Below are 23,840 nucleotides of genomic sequence, written 5' to 3'. Positions count from 1 at the left end.
AGTCTTAGGTTACGATACCATTGTAATTCTGTTAAACGAAGAATAGGCATGACATGATGTTCATAATTAGGGATCGCCTGGCTTGCCCTCCTACTTCCTGGCATATTGCTTTTAAAGGAACCATGTTTAGTATAAGGGTTTCAAGCAGTCCAAGTATGTACTGTGGACCAGAGTGAAAACATGAGTAATCTGTCAATTAATCAGGTTGACAGAGATATGACAGTGAAAAGAATAAGCAGATAAAATGTCTTCAGATCCACCCACTCAGTGTTATTTAGTGTCAAAGGGCCCAATTCTCTCATTATCATGGAAGGAAATGAAACTCAGAGAAGTGAAAAGCAATGCTGGAACTAGATCCAACTGAGGCCTGAAGTTCTCAGCTTTAAACCCTAATCAACAGCCTTACCTAACACTCACTACAGTTGAAATAAAGAGTAGAAAACACAACTTGATGAAAAAGGCAGGTTAAAAAAAATTGGTATTGGCCGGACGCGGTGGCTCAAGCCTGTAATCCCAGCACTTTGGGAGGCCGAGACGGGCGGATCACGAGGTCAGGAGATCGAGACCATCCTGGCTAACACGGTGAAACCCCATCTCTACTAAAAAAAAAAACTACAAAAAACTAGCTGGGCGAGGTGGCGGCGCCTGTAGTCCCAGCTACCCGGGAGGCTGGGGCAGGAGAATGGCGTGAACCCGGGAGGCGGAGCTTGCAGTGAGCTGAGATCCGGCCACAGCACTCCAGCCTGGGTGACAGAGCGAGACTCCGTCTCAAAAAAAAAAAAAAAAAAAAAAAAAAATTGGTATTATTGCCAGGCACACTGGTTCATGCCGATAATCCCAGCACTTTGGGAAGCCAAGGTGGGAGGATCGCTTGAGGCCAGGAGTTCGAGACCAGCCTGGGTAACACAGTGAGACCCCGTCTCTTAAATTAAAACACACACACACAGACACGTATGTATAAACATATAAATAAAATATATATATTGAAGGGGAAATTAAATTGGCAAAATTCAGGTTGTGGAGAAACAGAAACTCATATACTGTTTGTTTGTTTGAGATGGAGTCTCGCTGTGTTGCCCAGGCTGGAGCACATGGCGCAATCTCAGCTCACTGCAAGATCCACCTCCCGGGTTCACACCATTCTCCTGCCTCAGCCTCCCAAGTAGCAGGGACTACAGGCATCTGCCACCATGCCCGGCTAATTTTTTTTGTATTTTTTTTAGAGATGGGGTTTCACCGTGTTAGCCAGGATGGTCTTGATCTCCTGACTTCATGATCCTCCTGCCTTGGCCTCCCAAAGTGCTGGGATTACAGGTGTGAGCCACTGCGCCCGGCCACTCATATACTGTTGATGGGAATGCAAAACAGTATAATCTCTATGGAAGACAATGCAGCAGTATCTAGAAAAATTATATATATCTTTAAACCAGAGATTCCATTTTCAAGGAGGCTATGTTAAAGATCAACAGCAAAAACAGAAAATGGCATATGCATAGGATGGCACTGTGGCTTTATCAGTAATAGCAAAAGACTGGAAATAATCCAAAAGGATTATCAATGGTTAAAGAGATGAGAAAGATCTCTATACATCAGTATGCAGCAATCTCTAGTATATATTGTTCAATGAATAAACGAAGGCACAGAATAGTATATGTAGCTGATATCTTTTCTGTAACAGCAGTGTGTATGTGTGTATGTACATATGAATGAATTATGTATTTGCTTAATCTTTGCAAAATACGAAACAGTGAAAGGATAGATTTCTCTGAATATATCTTGTTCATAATTTGACTTTGGAAATGTTTTATATATTCAAAAAACAGCAGCAAATAAGACAGAAAAAAATACAATAATTTGAACACAAACAACTTAGTCTAACTGTATTATCAAACTGGTGACAAAACTGCCAGGGGAAATAATAACAATAATTCCAGGGCGGATGCAGTGGCTCACACCTGTAATCCCAGCACTCTGGGAGGCCGAAGCGGGTGGATCACTTGAGCCCAGGAGTTTGAGACCAGCTTGGGTAACACAGCAAAACACTGTCTCCATACAAAATTTAAAAATCAGCAAGGCATGGTGGCACACACCTATAGTCCTAGCTACTCAGGAGGCTGAGGTGGGAGGACTGCTTGAGCCGGGAGGCAGAGGTTGCAGTGAGCTAAGATCACAACACTGCCCTCCAGCCTGACCAACAGTGAGACCCTGTTTCAAAAAAAAAAAATTATTATTATTATTATTATTATCATTTGAGATGAGGTCTTGCTATATTGCTGAGGCATGTCTCAAACTCCAGAGCTCAAGAGATCCTTCTGCCTCACCCCACCGAGCAGCTGGGATTACAGGCACATACCACTGTACCAGCTGTTATTTTATGTGACCTCAGAAAACAGCACTTGATGAACTCATATCTATTAGTTATACTGGTGTTATCTTGAAAGTATTTTGCCAGGCACAGAGGCTCACACCTGTAATCCCAGCACTTTGGGAGGCCGAGGTAGGTGGATCATGAGGTCAAGAGTTCGAGATCAGCCTGACCAACATGGTGAAACCCTGTCTCTACTAAAAATACAAACACTAGCCAGGCGTGGTGATAAGCACCTGTAACACCAGCTACTCGGGAGGCTGCGGCAGAAGAATTGCTTGAACCTAGGAGGCAGAGGTTGCAGTGGGCCGAGATCACGCCACTGCACTCCAGCCTGGCATCAGAGCGAGACTCTGTCTCTAAAAAAAGAAAAGAAAAAAAATGACCAAAGAAATAAAAACTCTGTAATGTTACATCTGAAAATAAAATACTAATGCAAACTTATGATTATTTTTCTTCTGAAAAATACATACTTCCTGCTTCTTCCCACTGAAAAGGCTTAGAAGCAATTATACCCCAGCAGCAATGAACACACATAGCACTCAGATCGTGATTTTTAAATGCCATTTCCACTGAACAGAACCAGGGTCAAATGGGCCTGAGAACTGACTACTGTATCAGACATCCTTTTAGTGGGGAATTCAGAAAGCAATTCAAGGAACAGCTAAATCTAAGTCTGGGATGGAAAATACACAAGAGCTGCCTGGATACGGCCAGAAAGTAAGGAAACTACCGAAAACTAACATCAAAAGTACATAGAAGCCATCCTAAACAGGCTCTCACAGACAAAAAACAAAACAAAACAAAAATAAACCAACAAAAAACAAAACAAAAAAACACAACCATATAAAGGGTAAAAAATATAAAAAAAGTAATGATTTAAAATTTTTAAAAAAAATCTCATTGAATACCCTAGAACTTGGCCACCAACATCTTATTATGAAAATTAAAAGAATTAAACCTATATTCTGCTTTTCCTGTATTTTTTTATGATCCGTATTTCTTTCTTTTTTTTTTTTTTGAGACGGAGTCTTGCTCTGTCGCCCAGGCTGGAGTGCAGTGGCGCAATCTCGGCTCACTGCCGGCTCCACCTCCTGGGTTCATGCCATTCTCCTACCTCAGTCTCCTGAGTAGCTGGGACTACAGGCGCTTGCCACCACGGCTGGCTAATTTTTTTTGTATTGTTAGTAGAGACGGGTTTCACCGTGTTAGCCAGGATGGCCTTGATCTCCTGACCTCGTGATCCGCCTGCCTTGGCCTCCCAAAGTGCTGGGATTAGAGGCGTGAGCCACCATGCCCGGTCCCATGACCTGTATTTCAAGTCTACTAAATCATCCTGTTGATGAGGAAAAGGTTTTTTTTGTTTGTTTTTGAGACAGAGTCTTGATCTGTCATCCAGGCTGGAGTGCAGTGGTGTGATCTTGGCTGGCTACAACCTCCACCTCCCAGGCTCAAGTGTTCCTCCTACCTCAACCTCCCGAATAGCTTGAACTACAGGTGTGCACCACCTTGCCTGGCTAATTTTTGTATTTTTTGTAGAGACAAGGTTCACAGTATTGCCCAGGCTGGTCTTGAACTCCTGGGCTCAAGTGATCTGCCTGCCTTAGCATCCCAAAGTACTGGGATTACAGGCTTGAGCCACTGTGCCCGGCAGGAAAGTTATTTTTATTGAAGCATTTCAGCTCATCAAATGCGGAGGTAATAAGACAACTGAAAAACTGGACGAGCATGGTGGCTCACACCTGTAATCCCAGCATTTTGGGAAGCCTAGGCAGGTGGATCACCCTGAAGTCAGGAGTTTGAGACCAGCCTGGCCAACATGGTGAAAACCCATCTCTACTAAAAGTAACCAAAAATTGGCCAGGTGTGGTAGCATACACCTGTAGTCCCAGCTACTTGGGAGGCTGAGGCGGGAGAATCACTTGAATTCAGGAGGCAGGGGGTGCAGTGAGTTGAGATCGTGCCACTGCACTCTAGACTGGGTGACAGAGCGAGACTCTGTCTCAAAATAAATAAATAAAAAAAAATAGAACTGGAAAAATCATCATTTGTGGCCGGGCATGGTGGCTGATGGCCATAAACCCAACACTCTGGAAGGCCAAAGTGGGAGGATCACTTGAGCCTAGGAGTTTGAGGCCAACTTAGGCAAGATGGTGAGACCTCGTTTCTACAAAAATTAAAAGTCACATGTGGTGCTGCGTGCCTGCAGCTGTTAGCGAGGCTGAGGCAGGTCGATCTCTGGAATCCAGGAATTCAAGGCAGCAGTGAACTATGATCACACCACTACTCTCCAGCCTGGGCCACAGAAAGAGACCCTCTCTATAAAAAATAAATAACATTTTAAAAATCAGCCAAAACATGGACCACACAGTGAGACCTTGTCTCTCTTAAAAATTAAAAAATTAGCCAGGCATGGCGGTGTGTGTCTGTAGTCCAGCTACTCAGGAGGTTGAGGCAGGAGGATCACTTGAGCCAGGAGTGCGAGGCTGCAGTAAGCCATAATGGTGCCACTGCACTCCAGCTGGGTGACAAAGACTCTGTTTCAAAAACAAAAATGTTAGGGTATGGTGGCTCAAGACTGTAATTCCAGTTACTCGGGAGGCTGAGGCAGGAGGATCGCTTAATCCTGGGAAGTCAATGCTGCAGTTAGCTGTGATTGTGCAACTGTACTCCAGCCTAGGTGACAAGAGTGAGATTCTGTCTCAATGAAAAAAAAAAAAAAAAAAAAAACCCAGCAGCAGCAGCAAATCACCATTTGCCATTTCAACTAAAATGATTAATTCAGGCTATGATCATCAATGGATACAATCACTTGATAAGAAGAACTTTACAAATGAAGGAACCAGGCTGTCATTACCTGAACTCAGCGATCACATCAGCATTACTAAAAATAGGAGAGCCAGACATCCTGTTTCTCCAGATGGGAGGCAATACACAGTTTACAGTAACACCTAAAGAGCCAAAAGTGTTGAATCTAAATCTAGTCAAGGCATTTAAAGCTAACTTCCATTTAACAAAATAATAAAAACAAAGAACAGATTAAATAAGAGGTTTCCCGACTCTCAGCCAGTGAATAAATCTTTCCACTATACTACTAATAACCTCTCTGATCCTCAGGACGAATAGAAGCTGCAACCTTAAGACCGATTTTCAGAAGGTACTGATATGGTTTGGATTGCTTGTCCCCTCCAAATCTTATGTTGAAATGTGATCCCCAATGATGGAGGTGGGGCCTGGTGGGAGGTGTTTGGGTCATGGGAGTGGATTCCTCATGGATGGCTTGGTACCCTCCTGATACGGTTTGGCTGTGTCCTCACCCAAATTTCATCTTGAATTGTAGCTCCCATAATTCCCATGTATTGTGGGAGGGGGCCGGTGGGAGACAACTGAATCATGGGGGCGGTTCTCCCATACTGTTCTCATGGTAGTGAATAAGTTTCAAGAGATCTGATGGTTTTATAAGGGGAGACCCCTTTTGCTTGGTTCTGAGTCTCTCTTGCTGCCACCATGTAAGAACTGCCTTTCGTCCTCCGCCATTATGGTGAGGCCTCCCCAGCCACGAGGAACTGTGAGTCCATTAAACCTCTCTCTCTTTATAAATTACCCAGTCTCAGGTATGTCTTTATCAGCAGCGTGGAAATGGACTAATACATCTCCCCACAGTAATGAGTGAAGTAGTTGTTAGTGCACACAAGAGCTGCTTGTTTAAAAGGAGCCTGGCACCTCCTTCTCTCTCTCTTGCTCCCTCTCTCGCCATATGACACGCCTGCTCCCCTTTTGCTTTCTGCCATGAGTAAAAACCTCCTGAGGCCTCACCAGAAGCCAAACAGATGCGGGTGTCATGTTTATACGGCCTGCAGAAATGTGAGCCAAATATAAATTACCCAGTCTCATGTATTCCTTTATAGCAACACACAAAAAAAGAACGCAGGTACCTTTCTCCATCCAAAGCATTCAAAAACCTTCTTAATTTTGTTTTCTCTGTCTGCTCCCAGACTAGAACTAAGCAGCCAAAGTGAATGCTTAGCACACTCTCGGGGAAGCACAGTCTGTCTTGTACCAGTGCCAGACGCCACCAGAACGGTGGCGCAGGCAACCGGATGAAGACAAGACATTCCTCTCCCAGCAGTGTAACACCATCACAGGAACGGTTCTGTCCGGACGGCTGACTACTGCTGGAAAGAAACCTGCTCAATTTTAAATCTGCCAGCCACTTTTTAAAGTTGCTGGATCTCACAATGCCAAGTATAAACAGTTACTTTTTTGATCTGTGTCTGAAAGAGTGCATGCAAGCTTAATTTTGTAAATCAAACTGCATTTACTTAAAAAGGCAGGGTAATAGCAGAATCTAAAAAGAATCTTATTGAAACTTAGGTAAGGAAGGCTTAAGTTCCAAGTTTATTTCTGCTCTTCAGATCGTGTTTGCATTTAGCAGCTTGCCCTTGCCATGTGTTAAAATGGCCATAAAATGCTGAGAAAAAGTCAAGGCAAACTCTGACTGCCTGAACATACTGATAAGAAAGGTCACGAGCATAGTCACCTCAAAGACTGAGCACTGTAGAGTATGTCTTCTTCCTCAAGGCCAATGATACTTCAGATACCAGATGGTTTCATTTTTCAATTGTGGTCCAAAGAGAGGGTTGAGTTGGGCCAGAATTGCAATCAGCCAACTAAAAGAAGGATGGGAGAGAAACAACAACAAAGTGGTGAAATCATGTTGGAACATGACCAGTTTCAATTAGCATGAAAAAAGTACACTAGCAAAACTTAAATCTACTGCATTCACACCAAACCTTCTATATACACTGTGCTAACTAACAGCAGCTTGTCTGATAACAAAACGTTTCCCAGGACGTAGCCTGCCTTCATCTTGAGACATATCACAAAGCAGTGAGGCTTCATCACAGTAAGTCTCTGACTTTTCTCTTATTACTCAATTACCTTTCTAAGTATCCAAGATTTCCTGAATTCATGATATCTTCGCTTCAAAGTGTTTTCACCTAATCTCAATTTATCATCATCACAACTTCCAACCTCAGGGAAAATATGTCTTATTTTATCTATTCTCCAAATGTTAAGACCCATAACCTATATGACACACCCATTTTTACTGGTACAGGCAAGGTTTGACTGCAGCTTATCATCTTCCAATTAGACTATAACACGTAAGGTCCCTTTCTCTAATCCCCACCACCACGAAAATATGTAACACATCCTACTGTGAAACTTAACAGAATAGGCATTTACCTTCTCCCCAGTTTACTTCAGAATCTAAATAACGAGGCATTCCTCTGTATTACAGACTAACTATAAAGGAAGTACAATGGTGCCACATCTTATTTCAGGGTGAAAAGTGAAAAACAGGTTGGGTGCGGTGGCTCATGCCTATAATCCCCGCACTTTGGGAGGATAAGGATCACTCGAAGCCAGGAGTTGATGACCAGTCTGGGCAACACAGTGAGAACCCATCTCTACAAAAAAATTTTTAAAATTCACCAGGTTTGCTGACTCGCACCTGTAGTCACAACTACCTGGGAGGCTAAGGTGAGAGGATCCCTTGAGTCTGGGAGTTCAAGGCTACAGTGCTATAGTTACATCACTGCACTCCAGCCTGGGCAACAGAGCGAGACCCTGTCTCTAAAAAAAGAAAAGAAAAATAGCACAGATTTATCTGTAAAATGTTCTTATATTGCTCACAAAGTTCTGTATAAAGGGTCTTATATATGATATGGTAATTCATACGCCAAATAAAGTTTAAGAATCACTTAGCGGCTGGGCGCGGTGGCTCAAGCCTGTAATCCCAGCACTTTGGGAGGCCGAGACGGGTGGATCATGAGGTCAGAAGATCGAGACCATCCTGGTAACACAGTGAAACCCCGTCTCTACTAAAAAATGCAAAAAAACTAGCTGGGCGAGGTGGCGGGCGCCTGTAGTCCCAGCTACTCGGGAGGCTGAGGCAGGAGAATGGCGTAAACCCAGGAGGTGGAGCTCGCAGTGAGCCGAGATCCGGCCACTGCACTCCAGCCTGGGCGACACAGAGAGACTCCGTCTCAAAAAAGAAAAAAAAAAAAGAGAATCACTTAGCTCAGACAAAAGCAAAGAACAAAAAAAAAATATGCAAATGTCTGGGTATTCAAACCATTCTTCACTTACTAAAGAAATATTTAATGAGCACCTACTAGGTTCTAGGCCTCAGAAATACAATGGAGAAAAATGAAATACACTGTCCTCATAGAGCTTACATAATAGAATGTCAGGTGATAACTGTTATGAAGGAACTCAAGCAGGGAGAAGGAATAGAGAATGGCTTCTGGGGGCATTACTTCGACAAGGTGGTCAGGGAAGGAGTAAGACAGGCAGGGGAATGAAGCAGAATAAACACTGCCTTTAGTTCTTACTCAAAATCCAATTGACCACTGAACAACATGGGTTTGAACCATGCAGGTCAACTTGGATGCCTGGGTCTGCTCATATGCCTGCCTCTCCTGCCTCCACCTCCCTTTCCACGTCTTTCACCTCTTCTTCTGCCTCTACCACACCTGAGACAGCAGGACCAACCCCTCTTCTTCCTCCTCCTCAGCCTACTCAGTATGAAGACAACAAGGATGAAGACCTTTATGCCGATCCGCTTGCACTTAATAAATAGTAAACATATTTTCTCTTCCTTATGCTTTTCTCAACATTTTCTTTTCTCTACCTTCCTTTATTATAGGAACACAGGATATAAAACATATACAAACTATGTGTTAATTGACTGTTTATGTTATTGGTAAAGCTTCTGATCAACAGTAGGCTATTAGTAGTGAAATTTGGGGGGACTCAAAAGTTATAAATGGATTTTCAACTGTGCAGGGGCTGGAACCTCTAACTTCCACATTACTCAAAGGTCAACTGTGCGTGAATTTGAACTTCTTTTGTTGGTGGACAATGGTGTGGGGAGGAGGGCAGGGTTAAGGTAAACAAGCCCAACCAACCTCCAGCTACCGATCTGGGAGAGTGAAATTTGGTAACATACTGCTATCCTGTCTGCATGGTGCACTGGGATCGACGGAATCACTTTTTCTTTTTTGTTTTGTTTTGTTTTTTTGAGATGGAGTCTCGCTGTTGTCCCGGCTGCAGTGCAGTGGCACGATCTCAGCTCACCACAACCTCCGCTTCCTGGGTTCAAGCAATTCTCCGGCTTCAGCCTCCCGAGTAGCTGGGATTACAGGCGTGTGCCACCATGCCCTGCTAATTTTTGTATTTTTAGTAGAGACGAGGTTTCACTATGTTGGCCAGGCTGGTCTCAAACTCCTGACCTCGTGATCCGCCCGCCTCAGCCTCCCAAAGTGCTGGGATTACAGGCGTGAGCCACCACGCCCGGCCGGGAATCGCTTTCTAAGGATAAGTAGATATATCACTACAGCAGTCTCCTTTTACACTTTCAGGACTTTCAATTTCCCTATAAGTGGGGAACTAGCCAAGCCCCAACTAGGCCATTATCTGGGTGGATCTCTTTTCTTCCATTTACTGTCATTTTTAGAGCTTTTTTAGAGCTGATTCTGATCACCAATGGAGAGACTGCTGGAGAATTAGCCAGCACCACATCAGAAGCTTGTGCCCACAGAAACAAAAGGTGATTTTGTGACAGGAAACATGACACCTGAGGAAACCAGGCCAAAACAGATAGTTCAAGCTGACTCATTTAATAAACAAAAAGTTCATTCAGATGATATTTTCTGATCCATCCTTAGAACAAGGGTATTAAACACAAACACAATACTAAGACTTGTAGTTGAGGTTCAACATCCATCTGACATTATAAAAAAAGGAGGAGAACAGCACAGGCAGACACACTGAAGAGCTCTGTGACTGCAGTCAACGCTAATGGTGCAGAGCTAAGAGTCATGGAAAATTCCAAACTAACCAAGGACTTCCCCAATCCCGGCAGGCAATACCAGCTGCCTGAAAAAAAAACACTTTCATAAGAGACTGAGACAACTGGCCAATGCCTAGAAATACTAAATAAAAAATCCAATAGAATTTAAACTAGCCCCATCTCCTTTTGTAACCAAGAATATATAGCACAGAATGAAAACACCACTTCCTAGCACTTTGTAGGATGTTGTAGCGGAGTGGTTCTCTTCCCCAGCTGCAAATTATAATCACTCAGGGAAGTTTAAAATATACTGATGCTATTTCTGAGAGTGGAAAAAACATTGACTCCTTTTCCTCTGCTTTCACACCGCAATAATCAACATAGAAGACTTCTATAGCCAAACGTGTGGGGACTTCTCTCCACCAACAAGCACACAATCAATTCTGCAGCAGACACCAGCTGGGTGTCCTCCAATTCAATCCTGACACTATCTGCCTGGAGGTAGCATCAGATCTCACAGGGTGAGGGCTTGGTTCCACAAGACTGCCCCTCACTTCTGATTCCAATCGCAAGTCTACCTGTGCTTCTGACCAACTGGCTATAAATCGGGGAGGCCCCAACCCTTCTTAGGTTCAATTAATCTGCTAGAGCAGCTCATGGAGCTCAGGGAAACACGTTTTTCTGGTTTACTATAAAAGATATTACAATGTGGGCACGGAGGCTCACACCTGTAATCTCAACACTTTGAGAGGCCAAGGCAGGTGGATCACTTGAGCCCAGGAGTTCGAGACCAGCCTGGCCAAGATGGTGAAACCCGTCTCTACTAAAAATACGAAAGTCAGCTGGGCATGGTGGCACACACCTGTAGTAGTCCCAGCTACTTGGGAGGGTGAGGCAGGAGAATCACTTGAACCTGGGAGGTAGAGGCTGCAGTGGAGATCGCACCACTGCACTTTAGCCTGGGTGACAGAGTGAGACTGTCTCAAACAAACAAACAAAAGATATTACACAAGATACAGACAAAGCGATGTAGAGGGTGAGCTATGGAAAGGGGCACAAAGTTCCCACGCTCTTCCTGAGAACACCACCCTCCAGGAATAGCTTCCAGATTTTCCAAACCTCTCAGAACCCAATCCTTTTGGATTTTTATGGAAGCTTCATCGCGTAGGCATGATTGATTACATCACTGGCCATTGGTGATCAATTTAAGATTCAGCCCCTCCCCCATCCCCTGAGGTTTGGCTGTGGGGCTGGAAGTCCCAACCCTCTAATCCTTCCTTGGTTGTCTGGTAATTAGATCCCATCCTGGAGCTACCAAGGTTGTCAATCATCAGTCAACTCATTAGCATACAAAGAAACAAGTCACTTTGGAGATGCTAAGGATTTTAGGAGTTATATACCAGGAAATGGAGACAAAGACTAAATTTATATTTCACAATATCACAACTTCACATATAACCTTTCATTTCATTCTTGTACTAGGAAACAGGCAGAAAGTCTAAGTGATTGGCTTATGGTCACAATGCTAATTAGGTAGTAGTAGATCCTAGACCAGGAATCAAATCAGATTAATGTTTCCACTTCAAAAAGTGACATTCTGGAATACGTTAACTGAGAACATTTCAGAAGGCATTAATGTAGCTAAATCTAAATAGAGAATTCAGAAAATGAGAATCCATCCACTGAGCACTGATTAAGTGCAACACAAGCCTTCGGTACCTTTGCTAAAGAATATCCAGAAGCAAGAATGAAGACCACTTTCTTGGTCAGGTCAGTATTTAGAAACTTTTTCTTCTCATTTACCATTTCTCTGTGTTGGTATCATTTCAAGTCCTCTCTTCCAGTTGGTATGAAATATACAAAGTACTGTTGCTGCGTATAGTCACCCTATTTTGCAATCAAACACAGAAGGAACTTATTTCCTCTGTTTAGTGTTTGTACCCATTGTACTAATCTTTATCCCTACAACTTTCCTTCCTTCCCAGTCTCTCATATCTATCATTCTATTCTCCATGTCTATGACATCAAATTTTTTAGCTCCCACATATAAGTGAGAACATGCGATATTTGTCTTTCCACACTTGGCTTATTTCTTTTTTTTTTTCTTTTTGAGACGGAGTCTCGCTCTGTCGCCCAGGCTGGAGTGCAGTGGCCGGATCTCAGCTCACTGCAAGCTCCGCCTCCGGGGTTTATGCCATTCTCCTGCCTCAGCCTCCCAAGTAGCTGGGACTACAAGCGCCCGCCACCTCGCCCGGCTAGTTTTTTGTATTTTTTAGTAGAGACGGGGTTTCACCGTGTTAGCCAGGATGGAGCTTATTTCACTTAAGATAATGGCCTCTAGTTCCTCCCATGATCTTGCAAATGACATGATTTCATTCTTTTTTATGGTCGAATACTATTCCATAGTGTACATATAACACATTTTCTGCATCCATTCATGTGTTGATGGACACTTAGGTTGATTCTCTATCTTTGCTACTGTGAATGGCACTATGATCAACATGCGAGTGCAGGTATACCTTTGATATACTGATTTCTCTACCCCAGTAGCAGGAATGCTGGATCATATAGTAGTTCTATTTTTAGTTGTTTGAAAAATCTCCATACCGTTTTCTATATTGGCTGCACTAATTTACATTCCCACCAACAGTGTATAAAAGTTCCCTTTTCTCTGCATCCTTGCTAGCATCTGTTATTTTTTGGCTTTTTTTTTTTTTTTTTTAAAGATGGAGTCTCCTTTTATGGCCCAGGCTGGAGTGCAGTGGCATGATCTTGGCTCACTGCAACCTCCACCTCCTGGGTTCAAGTGATTCTCCTGCCTCAGCCTCAGGAGTAGCTGGGATTACAGGCGCCCACCACCACACCACACCCAGGTAATTTTTAAATTTTTAGTAGAGATGGGGTTTCACCATGTTGACCATGGTTTGGCCAGGCTGGTCTCAAACTCCTAATCTCAGATGATCCGCCTGCCCAGGCTTCCCAAAGTGCTGGGAATATAGGCATGAGCCACCATGCATGGCCATATTTTGGCTTTTTAGTAATAGCCATTCTAACTGGAGTGAGATATCTCAATGTGGTTTTGATTTGCATTTCCCTGGTGATTAGTAACATTGAGCACTGCTGGCCATTTGTAAAGTCTTCTTTTGAGAGAAATATCTAGTCATGTCCATTTCTCAATGGGATTATTTGTTTTTTTACTGTTAAGTTGTTTGTGGTCCTTATATATTCTGGATCTTAGTCTCCTGTCAGATGAGTAGTTTGCAAATATTTTCTCCCATTCAGTAAGTTGTCTCTTTATTCTATTGATTGTTTCTTTTGCTGTGCAGAGCTTTTTAGTTTAATATAGTCCCATTTACCTATTTTAGTTTTTGTTGCCTCTGCCTTTTTTTTTGGACAAGTGTCTTGCTCTGTTGCCCAGGCTGGACTGGAGTGGCACAATCACAGCTCATTGCAGCCTCGATCTCCCAGGCTCCTAGGCTTAAGGGATCCTCATACTTCAGCCTCCTGAGTAGCTTGGACCACAGGCACGTGCCACCATCCTTGGCTAATTTTTAAAATTTTTTGTAGAGACAGGGTCTCATTATGCTGCCTAAGCTGGTCTCGAATTCCTGGGCTCAACTGATCGTCCCACCTCAACCTCCCAAAGTGCTGGGATTACAGGTGTGAGCCACTGCACCCAGCCTGTTGCCTGTGCTTCTGAGGTCTTAGTCATAAAACTTTTGCCTAGACCAATGCTCTAAAGAGTTGTTCCTATGTTTGCTTCTAGTTGTTTCATAATTTCAGGTCTTATGTTTAAATCTTTTCTTTTGTTTTTTTTTTTGAGATGGAGTTTCACACTCTTGTTACCCAGGCTTGAGTGGAATGGCGCATGATCTCAGCTCACTGCAACCTTCATCTCCCAGGTTCAAGTGATTCTTCTGCCTTAGCCTCCCGAGTAGCTGGGATTAGAGGCATGTGCCACCACGCCCAGCTAATTTTTTGTATTTTCAGTAGAGACGGGGTTTCTCCATATTGGTCAGACTGGTCTCAAACTCCCGACCTCAGGTGATCTGCCAGCCTCGGCCTCCCAAAGCGCTGGGATTAAAGGTGTGAACCACCATGCCTGGTCTTATTTAAATCTTTAATCCATCCTGAGTTGACTTTTGTATATGGTGACAGGAAAGGTCCAATTTCACTCTTCTGTATATGGTTATCAAAGTACACACACATACACATATGCATGTGCACACACACACACACACACACACATCTCACTTAAGGCTGAGGCAGGAGAATCACTTGAACCTAGGAGGCAGAGATTGCAGTAAACCAAGATCATGCCACTGCACTCCAGCCTGGCTGACAGAGCAAGATTCGGGAAAAAAAAAAAAAAAATTACCTGGGAAACAGTCTAGTCCGGTTCATTTGAAATTTCAGAGAGGAATTTACCCCCCTAACCCGCTGAACTTTGTGCCTGCCCCTTTGACTACCTCCTGACTTAAAATTTCCCTTTAAAGCTGATAAACATGCAGAGAACTGGAAGGGAAAAAAAATCCACTCTGAACTGATGGAAGTGGGTGGAGGAAGAGATCATATTCCAATGAATCTATTACTTCATGTGTACAAGAAAAGGAACTAAATGTACCTTTCATGTTTGCCCAAACTGTACTGCATGTCTTCATAACCTGAGGGCCAGCCTAATAACCAATTTGAGATTATTCAAACAATTGAGGCAGCTAGGGTGCAACAATGTCTTCAGAGAACTGCAGAGCTGGAATGGATCTGAGATCAAGTCTAAGTTCTGCATTTTAAACATGAGGAAATGAAGTCCTAGTGAGCTTACTAACACCCCATAGCAAATTAGTGAAGGGGGAAGCTGGAAGCTGGAAGGGGGGAATCCAGGACTCCTGAGTCTCATTATACCAGGCTGTTTCTATAGGCTATTAAGGGTGAAACAGGCCAGGTGTGCTGGCTCATGTCTGTAATTCCAACACTTTCGGAGGCTGAGGCAGGTGGATTGCTTGAACCTATGAGTTCAAGACCAGCCTGACCAACATGGTGAGACCCCCGTCTCTACAAAAAAAAATTTTTTTTCCCAATTAACCAGGCTTGATGGCACATGCCTATAGTCCCAGCTACGCAGGAAGCTGAGGTGGGAGAATCACCTGAGCCCTGGAGGTCAAGGCTGCAGTGAGCTATGATCATGCCACTGCACTCTAGCCTGGGCAACAGAGCAAGACCCTGTCTTAAAAAAAAAAAAGATAAATCAGGCAGCCTAGGGATTCTTTCATTTATTCCACAATCATTTAGCAGTGCCATGTTCCATGTCAGCCTCTGAGGATGCAAAAAGGAGCTGGCTGAGGGGCCAACCCAAAGGGACTCACGAGCTGTGAGAAATAAACCAAGGAGAGTAGTAGAGTATGTTTTCATAGAGATATGCATGGATGCCTTCATATTATAAACCCTCTCTGGCTATTTCTTAGGAGCTCTGCTCTTGGTTACTGGAACTCTCCCAGCATAAACCATGCCCTCGCCACTACACTCAGCTCTCTCAAGCCCTGCTTTGTTCTTCTGTTCCACATTCAGATATAAGAACAGGGAACAAAGGCACGGGTTACTTCCCGGTGACACACAGATTGAGCAGTCTCAGCTTCCCTGCTGGAATGGGGAAGCCTGGCCAGGACCTCTCTTCTGATCCACTGTCCCTCCAGCCAGGGCCATGACAGCAGTGACCTCTGTCGGTGAGCTCCTTAAGAGACAGCAGAAATGCAAGAAAGTGATTTGCCCTAGCACCACTAAAACGACCTCTCATCCCAACTGAATGATACAAATACTTTCCAGAGGAGCAACATTATTAGATGCTCCTAGAAAACATGGGATTCAGTATTAGACAGAGTCGGACTTTAATTCTAGCAACACTAAATATTGGTGAACTGAATCCAGGCAAATGTCCTTACAACCCCAAGCCCAGTGTCTCCTGTTGTAAAATGGTGATAATAATCCTTGCCTCAAGGTATTATGATTTAAAGAGATAATATAAGTAAAGTGCCCTATGCAGTGGCTGACAAATAGATGTTCAATAAACACTGGTTATTCCTTCTCTTTCTCTATAAGACAGCTAAAAATGTATTCAAGCTACAGAATGAACTACAACCTATTTACTTCACAAAGGAGTTTCTCTTGTAGCACCGAGTCATTCTCATCTCCACCTCCTCTCCCGCGACCACCCACTCTGTGGCAGACAGATTTCAGTTCTCCTGAGGTTCCCACCCCTCAGTATACACCCTGTATAAAACTCAGAGAATCTGACAGGACAATCACTCCATGGTTAGATTGTATTATCTGATACAACTGGCTTTCACAAAGCAGCTATCCAGGCTGGGCGCAGTGGCTCACGCCTGTAATCCCAGCACTTTGGGAGGGCAAGGTAGGTGGATCACCAGGTCAGGAGTTTGAGACCAGCCTGACAAACATGGTGAAATTCCGTCTCTACTAAAAATACAAAAATTAGCGAGGCGTGGTGGCACGTGCCTGTAATCCCAGCTACTCAGGAGGCTGACGCCTGTAATCCCAGCTACTCAAGAGGCTGAGGCAGGAGAATTGCTTGAACCCGGGAAGCAGAGGTTGCAGGGAACCCAGGAGGCGGAGGTTGCAGGGAATCCAGGAGGCGGAGGTTGCAGGGAACCCGGGAGGCGGAGGTTGCAGGAGCCCAGTTGCGCACTGCACTCCACCCTGGGCGACAAAGCAAGACTCTTGTCTCAAAATAAAAAAATTTTTTTTAAATTAAAAAAAAAAAAAAAGAAAAGGAAAGTGGCTATCCTGAGTGAATGTGACCTATTCAGATGAATTTTTGTTTTTTTCTTTGAGATGAGAATCTTTTTATGTTGCCCAGGGTAGTCTTGAACTCCTGGCCTTTAGCAATCCTCCCATCTCAGTCTTCTGAGTAGCTGAGATTGCAGGCATGAGGTGCCACCACTGGACATGGCTTCAGACAAGTTCCTTTTTTTTTTTTCTTTAATTTGTATTTTTTGAGACAGGATCGCTCTGTTGCCCAGGCTGGAGTGCAGTGGTGCGATCCTGGCTCACCATAACCTCCGCTTTTCTGGTTCAAGTGATTCTCATGCCTCGGCCTCCCCAGTAGCTGGGATTACAGGTGCATGCCACCATGCCTGGCTGATTTTTCTATTTTTATTAGAGATGGGGTTTCACCACGTTGCCCAGGCTGGCCTCGAACTCCTGGCCTCAAGTGATCTGCCTGCCTTGGCCTCCCAAAGTGCTAGGATTACAGGCATGAGCCACCCATCCAGCCCTCAGTTGAGTTCTTTTTTCTTTAGACGGAGTCTTGCTCTGTTGCCCAGGCTAGAGTGCAGTGGCGCCATCTCTGCTCACTGCAAGCTCCGCCTCCCGGGTTCACACCATTCTCCTGCCTCAGCCTCCTGAGTACCTGGGACTACAGGGCCTGGGACCACCGTGCCCGGCCCACGCCTGTAATCCCAACACCTTGGGAGGCTGAGGCAGGCAGATCATTAGGTCAAGAGATCAAGACCATGCTGGCAAACATGGTGAAACCCTGTCTCTACTAAAACAACAAAAATTAGCTGGACATGGTGGTGCACGCCTGTAGTCCCAGTTACTCGAGAGGCTGAGGCAGGAGACTGGCTTGAACCCGGGAGGCGGAGCGTTGCAGTGAGCTGGGATTGCGTCACTGCACTCCAGCTTGGCGACCTCTGGACTCTATCTCAAAAAAAAAAGAGAAGGAACATGACCGTCCCTGACAAAGACATTTGGAGTGTGTGTTTCAGTCACGAATTTATTGCCTCTCAGCTCTGAACATTAGGCAAATGAAGTGCAATTCAATGTGTGCTCTGTGATAAACAAGTGAATTACTTTATTTCTCCTGTAAAGTGAGCACGCTGTTAAGCTTTCTCAGTAGAGGAAGCTGGAGGGACATTTCAGGCGTAGCCTGGAGGTTGTGGAGTGGGTGTGAGAACATTTGGTGAAGCCTCCTAAGGCTTGAGGCCAGAACATGGTACCTCTTTGATCTTGTAGCCTTGGCCTGGCAATAACTTCACAACCTTCTCCACATGTTAAGCAAAGCCCCTGCACGGCATACATGCCTTGAAGGCCTCTTGCTCATACAGGGACAGGGACTTCCACTACATCCATGCCCACGATGACCTCTCCCCCTGCCTGTACTCTAGAAGAGGCCAACTGCTTGCCCAGAAACTCCAGGCAAACCCTGGTCTGGCCAAACCAGCAAACTCCTTTGCTCTCTGGTGGGTTCAACCATACTTTCTCTAGTGAGGTCTGAATCCCTTCCAAGTCTGTTCTTTGGGTACTCTCCCTCAGTCCTAGGGAACCAAATATAGTTTCTTTGTATCTGTTAGTAACTCTTTTGCCATAATTAATAATAATTCTGAAATCTCTCTCAACCTATTTTGGTTTGTGCAGCTACCTAATCCACAAAAGAAAAAAAATAATTCTTTATATTACTCGTCCCCTGCTTAACCGACTATGTGGTTTCTATCTCCTTATTAGACTCCAGACTGCTATAGGATGAGATGATTTGACACAAAGGAGATTCTCTTTTCCTGGCTGTGAAAATGGAGGGGCCATATGGCCAGGAATGAAGGTGGCCTCTAGGAGCTGAGAGAGGTCCCAACTAACAGCCAGCAAGGAAACCTGGATCTTGGTTCTATAAGCACATAGAACTGAATTCTGACAGCCATAAGAGCTTGGAAGAGAAGACCAAGCTTCAGATTAAAAGTTATAAACATGACCAGCTGCGGTGGTTCACGCCTGTAATCCCAGCACTTTGGGAGGCCGAGATAGTCAGAATGCTTGAGCTCAGGAGTTCAAGACCAGCCTGGGCAACATGGCGAGACCCTCATCTCCATAAAAATAAAAAAAGTCACAAATGTGTTTTCCATTAACCTAATGCCAGCCTATGGCTATTTCACTACCAAAGGAATATACCCTATTTTTGCCAATTCTAAACTTGAAATATCTTTCCTTTTTTCTCTCCATACTTCTTTTCTTTTTTTTTTTTTTTTTTTTGAGACGGAGTCTCGCTCTGTCGCCCGGGCTAGAGTGCAGTGGCGCGATCTCGGCTCACTGCAAGCTCCGCCTCCCGGGTTCCCGCCATTCTCCTGCCTCAGCCTCCCCAGTAGCTGGGACTACAGGAGCCCGCCACCTCGCCCGGCTAGTTTTTTGTATTTTTTAGTAGAGACGGGGTTTCACCGTTAGCCAGGATGGTCTCGATCTCCTGATCTCGTGATCCACCCGTCTCGGCCTCCCAAAGTGCTGGGATTACAGGCTTGAGCCACTGCGCCCGGCCTCTCCCCATACTTATTATCTATACCAGACCTTCCAGCTCAAAGTCTAAAAATTCCTCTTATCTGCCAAATTATAAAGGCAAACATTATAAAGTCAGACTAAGAAAAATAAACTTTTCCATATAGCAAGTAATATGCTGGGCCAGGTGCCTAGATTTCCCTTCCCTTCCCCTACAAACATCTCAAACGTATTCATAAGAAATTCAAGCAATTCTCAGGCCCAAAAAACCCCCAAAACCCAACTGAAGGCAAGTACTCAGAGAGGAAGGTGACTACAGGTTGCTTTCTACACCTTGAGTTTATGTAACAAACAAGATGGACTTGAGCTTTCGTTTACAGATCTCACAGGGCACAGGAAACAGCAGACAAGGCCCAGGGGCCATCCAGAGAAGAGTGTTTTGTTTTGTTTTTGAGACTGAGTTTCGCTCTGTTGCCCAGGATGGCGTGCAGTGGCATGATCTCGGCTCACTGCAAACTCCACCTACCAGTTTCACGCCATTCTCCTGCTTCAGCATCCCGAGTAGCTGGGACTACAGGCGCCCACCACCACACCCGGCTAATTTTGTTTTTGTGTTTTTAGTAGAGACAGGGTTTCACCTGTTAGCCAGGATGGTCTCTATCTCCTGACCTCGTGATCCGCCCGCCCCGGCCTTCCAAAGTGCTGGGATTACAGGTGTGAGCTATCGCGCCCGGCCCAGAGTAGAGTTTACTAAAATCTTCACCCCCTCCAACAACTAGGATCCTAAAGGGTTATATCTTGAATTAAGGATAAATCAATCAGAACTCAAGAGGAAAGAAAGGGAGAAACAAGAAAATCCACAATCATAGCTGGTAATTTTTAGTATCCCTCTTTTCATAATTAAAAGTAGTAGACAGAAAAAAAAAAAAGGACATAGAAAATTTGAACCACCTTGACCTGATACAGAATACTACAACCAACAACTTCAGAATATAGATTCTTTTCAACTGCACACAAATGGTTGTCAAGATAGTCCATATGCATAAAATAAGTCCCAATCTCAAAAGACTGAAATCTTAGAAAGTATGTCTTCTGACCACATGGCATTAAATGAGAAATCAATTAACAATAAGAAGACATCTAGAACAGCACCAGATATTTAGAAATTAAACACCACAATTCTGAATAACCAATTAGTCTAAGAAATTACAAGAGAAATTAGAAAATATTTCAAACGGAGTAAAATGAAAATATACCTTATCAAAATTTGTGGGATATCGCTGAGCAATGCTTAGAGGGAATTTTACTGTATTAAATGTTTACGCTAGAAAAGACAAAATTAATCCAAAGAAGGAAGGAAATAATAACGTGCAGATGTCAACAAAATAGGACAAAAAAAAAGGAAAGTAACCAAGATAAAATTTTGATTATTTGAAAAGATTAATAAAATTGATAAATTACTAACTACTTCGTTAAAAGAGCATCAAAAATTACATTAAAATGGCCGGGTGCGGTGGCTCACGCCTGTAATCCCAGCACTTTGGGAGGCCGAGGCGGGTGGATCACGAGGTCAGGAGATCAAGACCATCCTGGCTAACACGGTAAAACCCCGTCTCTACTAAAAACACAAAAAATTAGCCGGGCGTGGTGGCGGGCATCTGTAGTCCCAGCTACTCCGGATGCTGAGGCAGGAGAATCGAGAGAACCCGGGAGGCGGAGCTTGCAGTGAGCCGAGATCCAGCCGCTGCACTCCAGCCTGAGCGACAGAGCGAGACTCCGTTTCAAAAAAAAAAAAATTAGCCGGGCGAGGTGACGGGCGCCTGCAGTCCCAGCTACTGGGGAGGCTGAGGCAGGAGAATGGCATGAACCCGGGAGGTAGAGCTTGCAGTGAGCCGAGATGGCGCCACTGCACTCCATCCTAGGCGACAGACCAAGATTCCGTCTCGAAGAAAAAAAAAAAAATTACATTAAAATATTTGATACATTAAAATAACAAGAGACATACTAGGTACAGTGGCTCACGCCTGTAATGCTAGCACTTTGGGAGGCCAAGGCAGGCAGATCGTTTGAGCCCAGGAGATCGAGATCATCCTGGGCAACATGGCAAAATCCCATCTCTGTTGAAAATGAAAACCCCAAAAACCCAAGAGACATGTGAGATCTCTGCACCAAAAATTACAAAACATTTTTGAGAGAAACAAAAGAAAACCTAAATAAACAGAGAGATCCCATGAGGCTGGACATGGAGATACCAGTGAGATTAGAAAACTCAACATCATTAAGATGTCAGTTCTCTTCAAATTGATATATTCAACACAATCCCAATTAAAATCCCAACAGGTTTTTGTTTGTTTGTTTTTTGGTAGAAACTGACTAGTTGATTTTAAAATATATGTGGCTATTTTAGAATAACCAAAACAATCGTGAAGCACAAAGATGGAGGACTCACACTTTCTAATTTTAACATAAATCTGCAATACTCAAGACAGTATATTATCCTAAGGCCAGACAGAGATCAATGAACAGAAAAGATAATCCAGAGCCAGACTCATGAGATACAGTCACTAATTTTGGATGAAAATGCCAAAGCAATTTCACGGAGAAAGGATTTTCAAAAGCTGGTGCAGCAACAACTGGATGTCTATATTGGGGGAAAAAAAGCAAAACAAAACAGATAAATAAAAACAAGGCATGACCTGTACCATTTTAGTGCCTACAGCCTTCAGAAGCTCATGCCTAACTGCCAAAATCCTCTCCCCTGCCAAGCTATTGTGGAAAGCCTTCAGGTCCCAGTTCTCGCCTAATAATGGAATATACAAACTAAGTTCAATAGGTCTCATATCTTTCCTTACCTCAATTTTTACCAGCATTTGAAACCTCCTGACCATCTATTATGATCCCATCCCCAGACTGCTCTGTGCTCATCTCACCATTTGATGCAACAACGGTGCATCCCTTCCTTTTGTTCCAAATCTTCCCCTTTCTTCCAAATCCTTCCACTGTGTTCTTTGTAAATCTTGCTCAATGATCTGCTACTTATGTATCTCCTTCTCTTCCAGCACTTTCCCTCTAGCTCAACTGAAACTCAGCTTCCCATCCCTTCTCACCAGGCTCTCTCAAGCAGAGAAGGCTGCTTATTTTTACACACCAGCTATCTCAGGCTTTGGTGACTGGGGTTAGTAACATCTTTTGCTCCCCTTGTGCTGCCTCCTAACAATTTTCACCCATCCTTGTGAAAAGCTGACTCTAAAGAAGTGCAACCGCACATCCTTAGGCAAATGAAGTGCAAGCTTGCTGATTACCACCCTGATCCCTTCATGCTTTCCCAGTCACCACCCTTATTCACCAAAGGAGGCTCAAGGTTGCCCTTTTCTGACTCTTCCTCATCTACACAACATCAAAATGTTGGCATTCCCCAGGTTTGGTCAGATCTTTTCTTTACTTTTCTCTTCCACCCCTTCCCTTAGGTCTGGGTTTCTCAACCTCAGCACTATTGAAATTTTGGGCTGCACAATTCTTCACTGGGGGAAAGTGAGGCTGTCCTGTGCAGTACAGGATGTTCAGCAGCATCCCTGGCTTCTATCCCTGGATGCCAACAGCAACCCCAGCAAAGAACCACTGCCTTAGGTAATTCTATGTGTTCTCATGGCCTCAAATATCTCTGCTTATAAGTTCCTGTTTGACAACTTTTGGGCATCTTACAGCCATCTCAGTCCAAATTAGCATGTACCAGTTGAATCTCTCTTCAAATTCATCCTGTCCCAAGTCAGGATCATCTTAGTAAATGGCCCAACCTAGAACTGGGAGCCATCTCTGATTCTTCCTACATCTAACCCATCAGTATGACCAATAAATTTTACCCCCCAAATTTGCTCTCAAATCTGTGTGTCCCCCCTCACCTCAGACCAAACCACGGTGATCTCTCACTGGCATGCATGCAGTCACTTCCTGACAGGTGTTCCTGCTTCCATTCTCCCCGCCAAACAGTCTGTTCTCCACAGAGCAGCCAGAGTGATCATCCCATTCAAATCACTCCTCCATTAAAAATCTTAAAACATCTCCTATTCACTTAACATGAAACCTAAACTCCTTATTTAGCATCAGCAGGCACTGGATCTGGGCACTAGATGTGTAGCAATGAATTAACGACTCAGACAACCTCCCTGTCCTCTTTAATGAAGAGAGGCAGACAGTAAAAAAAAATCAAGAGCCAGAGAGGCCCAATCACTCCCCTCATAACCACTTAATTCACTTCCCAAACAGTTTTCCCCACCCACTTGTTCCCACAAATACCTATTCAGTTATGACCTTGGAAGATTCCCCCTCACTCATCCTTCGGCCCCC

At 44.1% G+C, this 23,840-nt stretch overlaps 1 protein-coding gene and 1 non-coding gene across 2 annotated transcripts in view; both read right to left on the bottom strand.

Annotated features, from left to right (window-relative positions):
- The window catches only part of ATP6V0E1 (ATPase H+ transporting V0 subunit e1), a 49,805-nt gene that overhangs the window by 7,293 nt on the left and 18,672 nt on the right, over positions 1–23,840 (bottom strand). The window contains exon 3 of the mRNA XM_033180312.1: positions 6,906–7,035. Coding sequence (XP_033036203.1) covers positions 6,942–7,035 — 94 coding nt within the window. The 3' untranslated portion in view covers positions 6,906–6,941. The remainder of the gene's footprint in view (positions 1–6,905; positions 7,036–23,840) is intronic.
- Positions 6,346–6,545, bottom strand: LOC117066239. Its single transcript, XR_004430220.1, has one exon. It is a non-coding gene; the product is annotated as a small nucleolar RNA SNORA74 (small nucleolar RNA).

Source organism: Trachypithecus francoisi, unplaced genomic scaffold (genome assembly GCF_009764315.1).
Source record: "Trachypithecus francoisi isolate TF-2019V2 unplaced genomic scaffold, Tfra_2.0 Lachesis_group2, whole genome shotgun sequence".
Classification (NCBI taxonomy): Eukaryota; Metazoa; Chordata; class Mammalia; order Primates; family Cercopithecidae; genus Trachypithecus; species Trachypithecus francoisi.
This window is presented reverse-complemented; position numbering and strand designations above follow the sequence as displayed.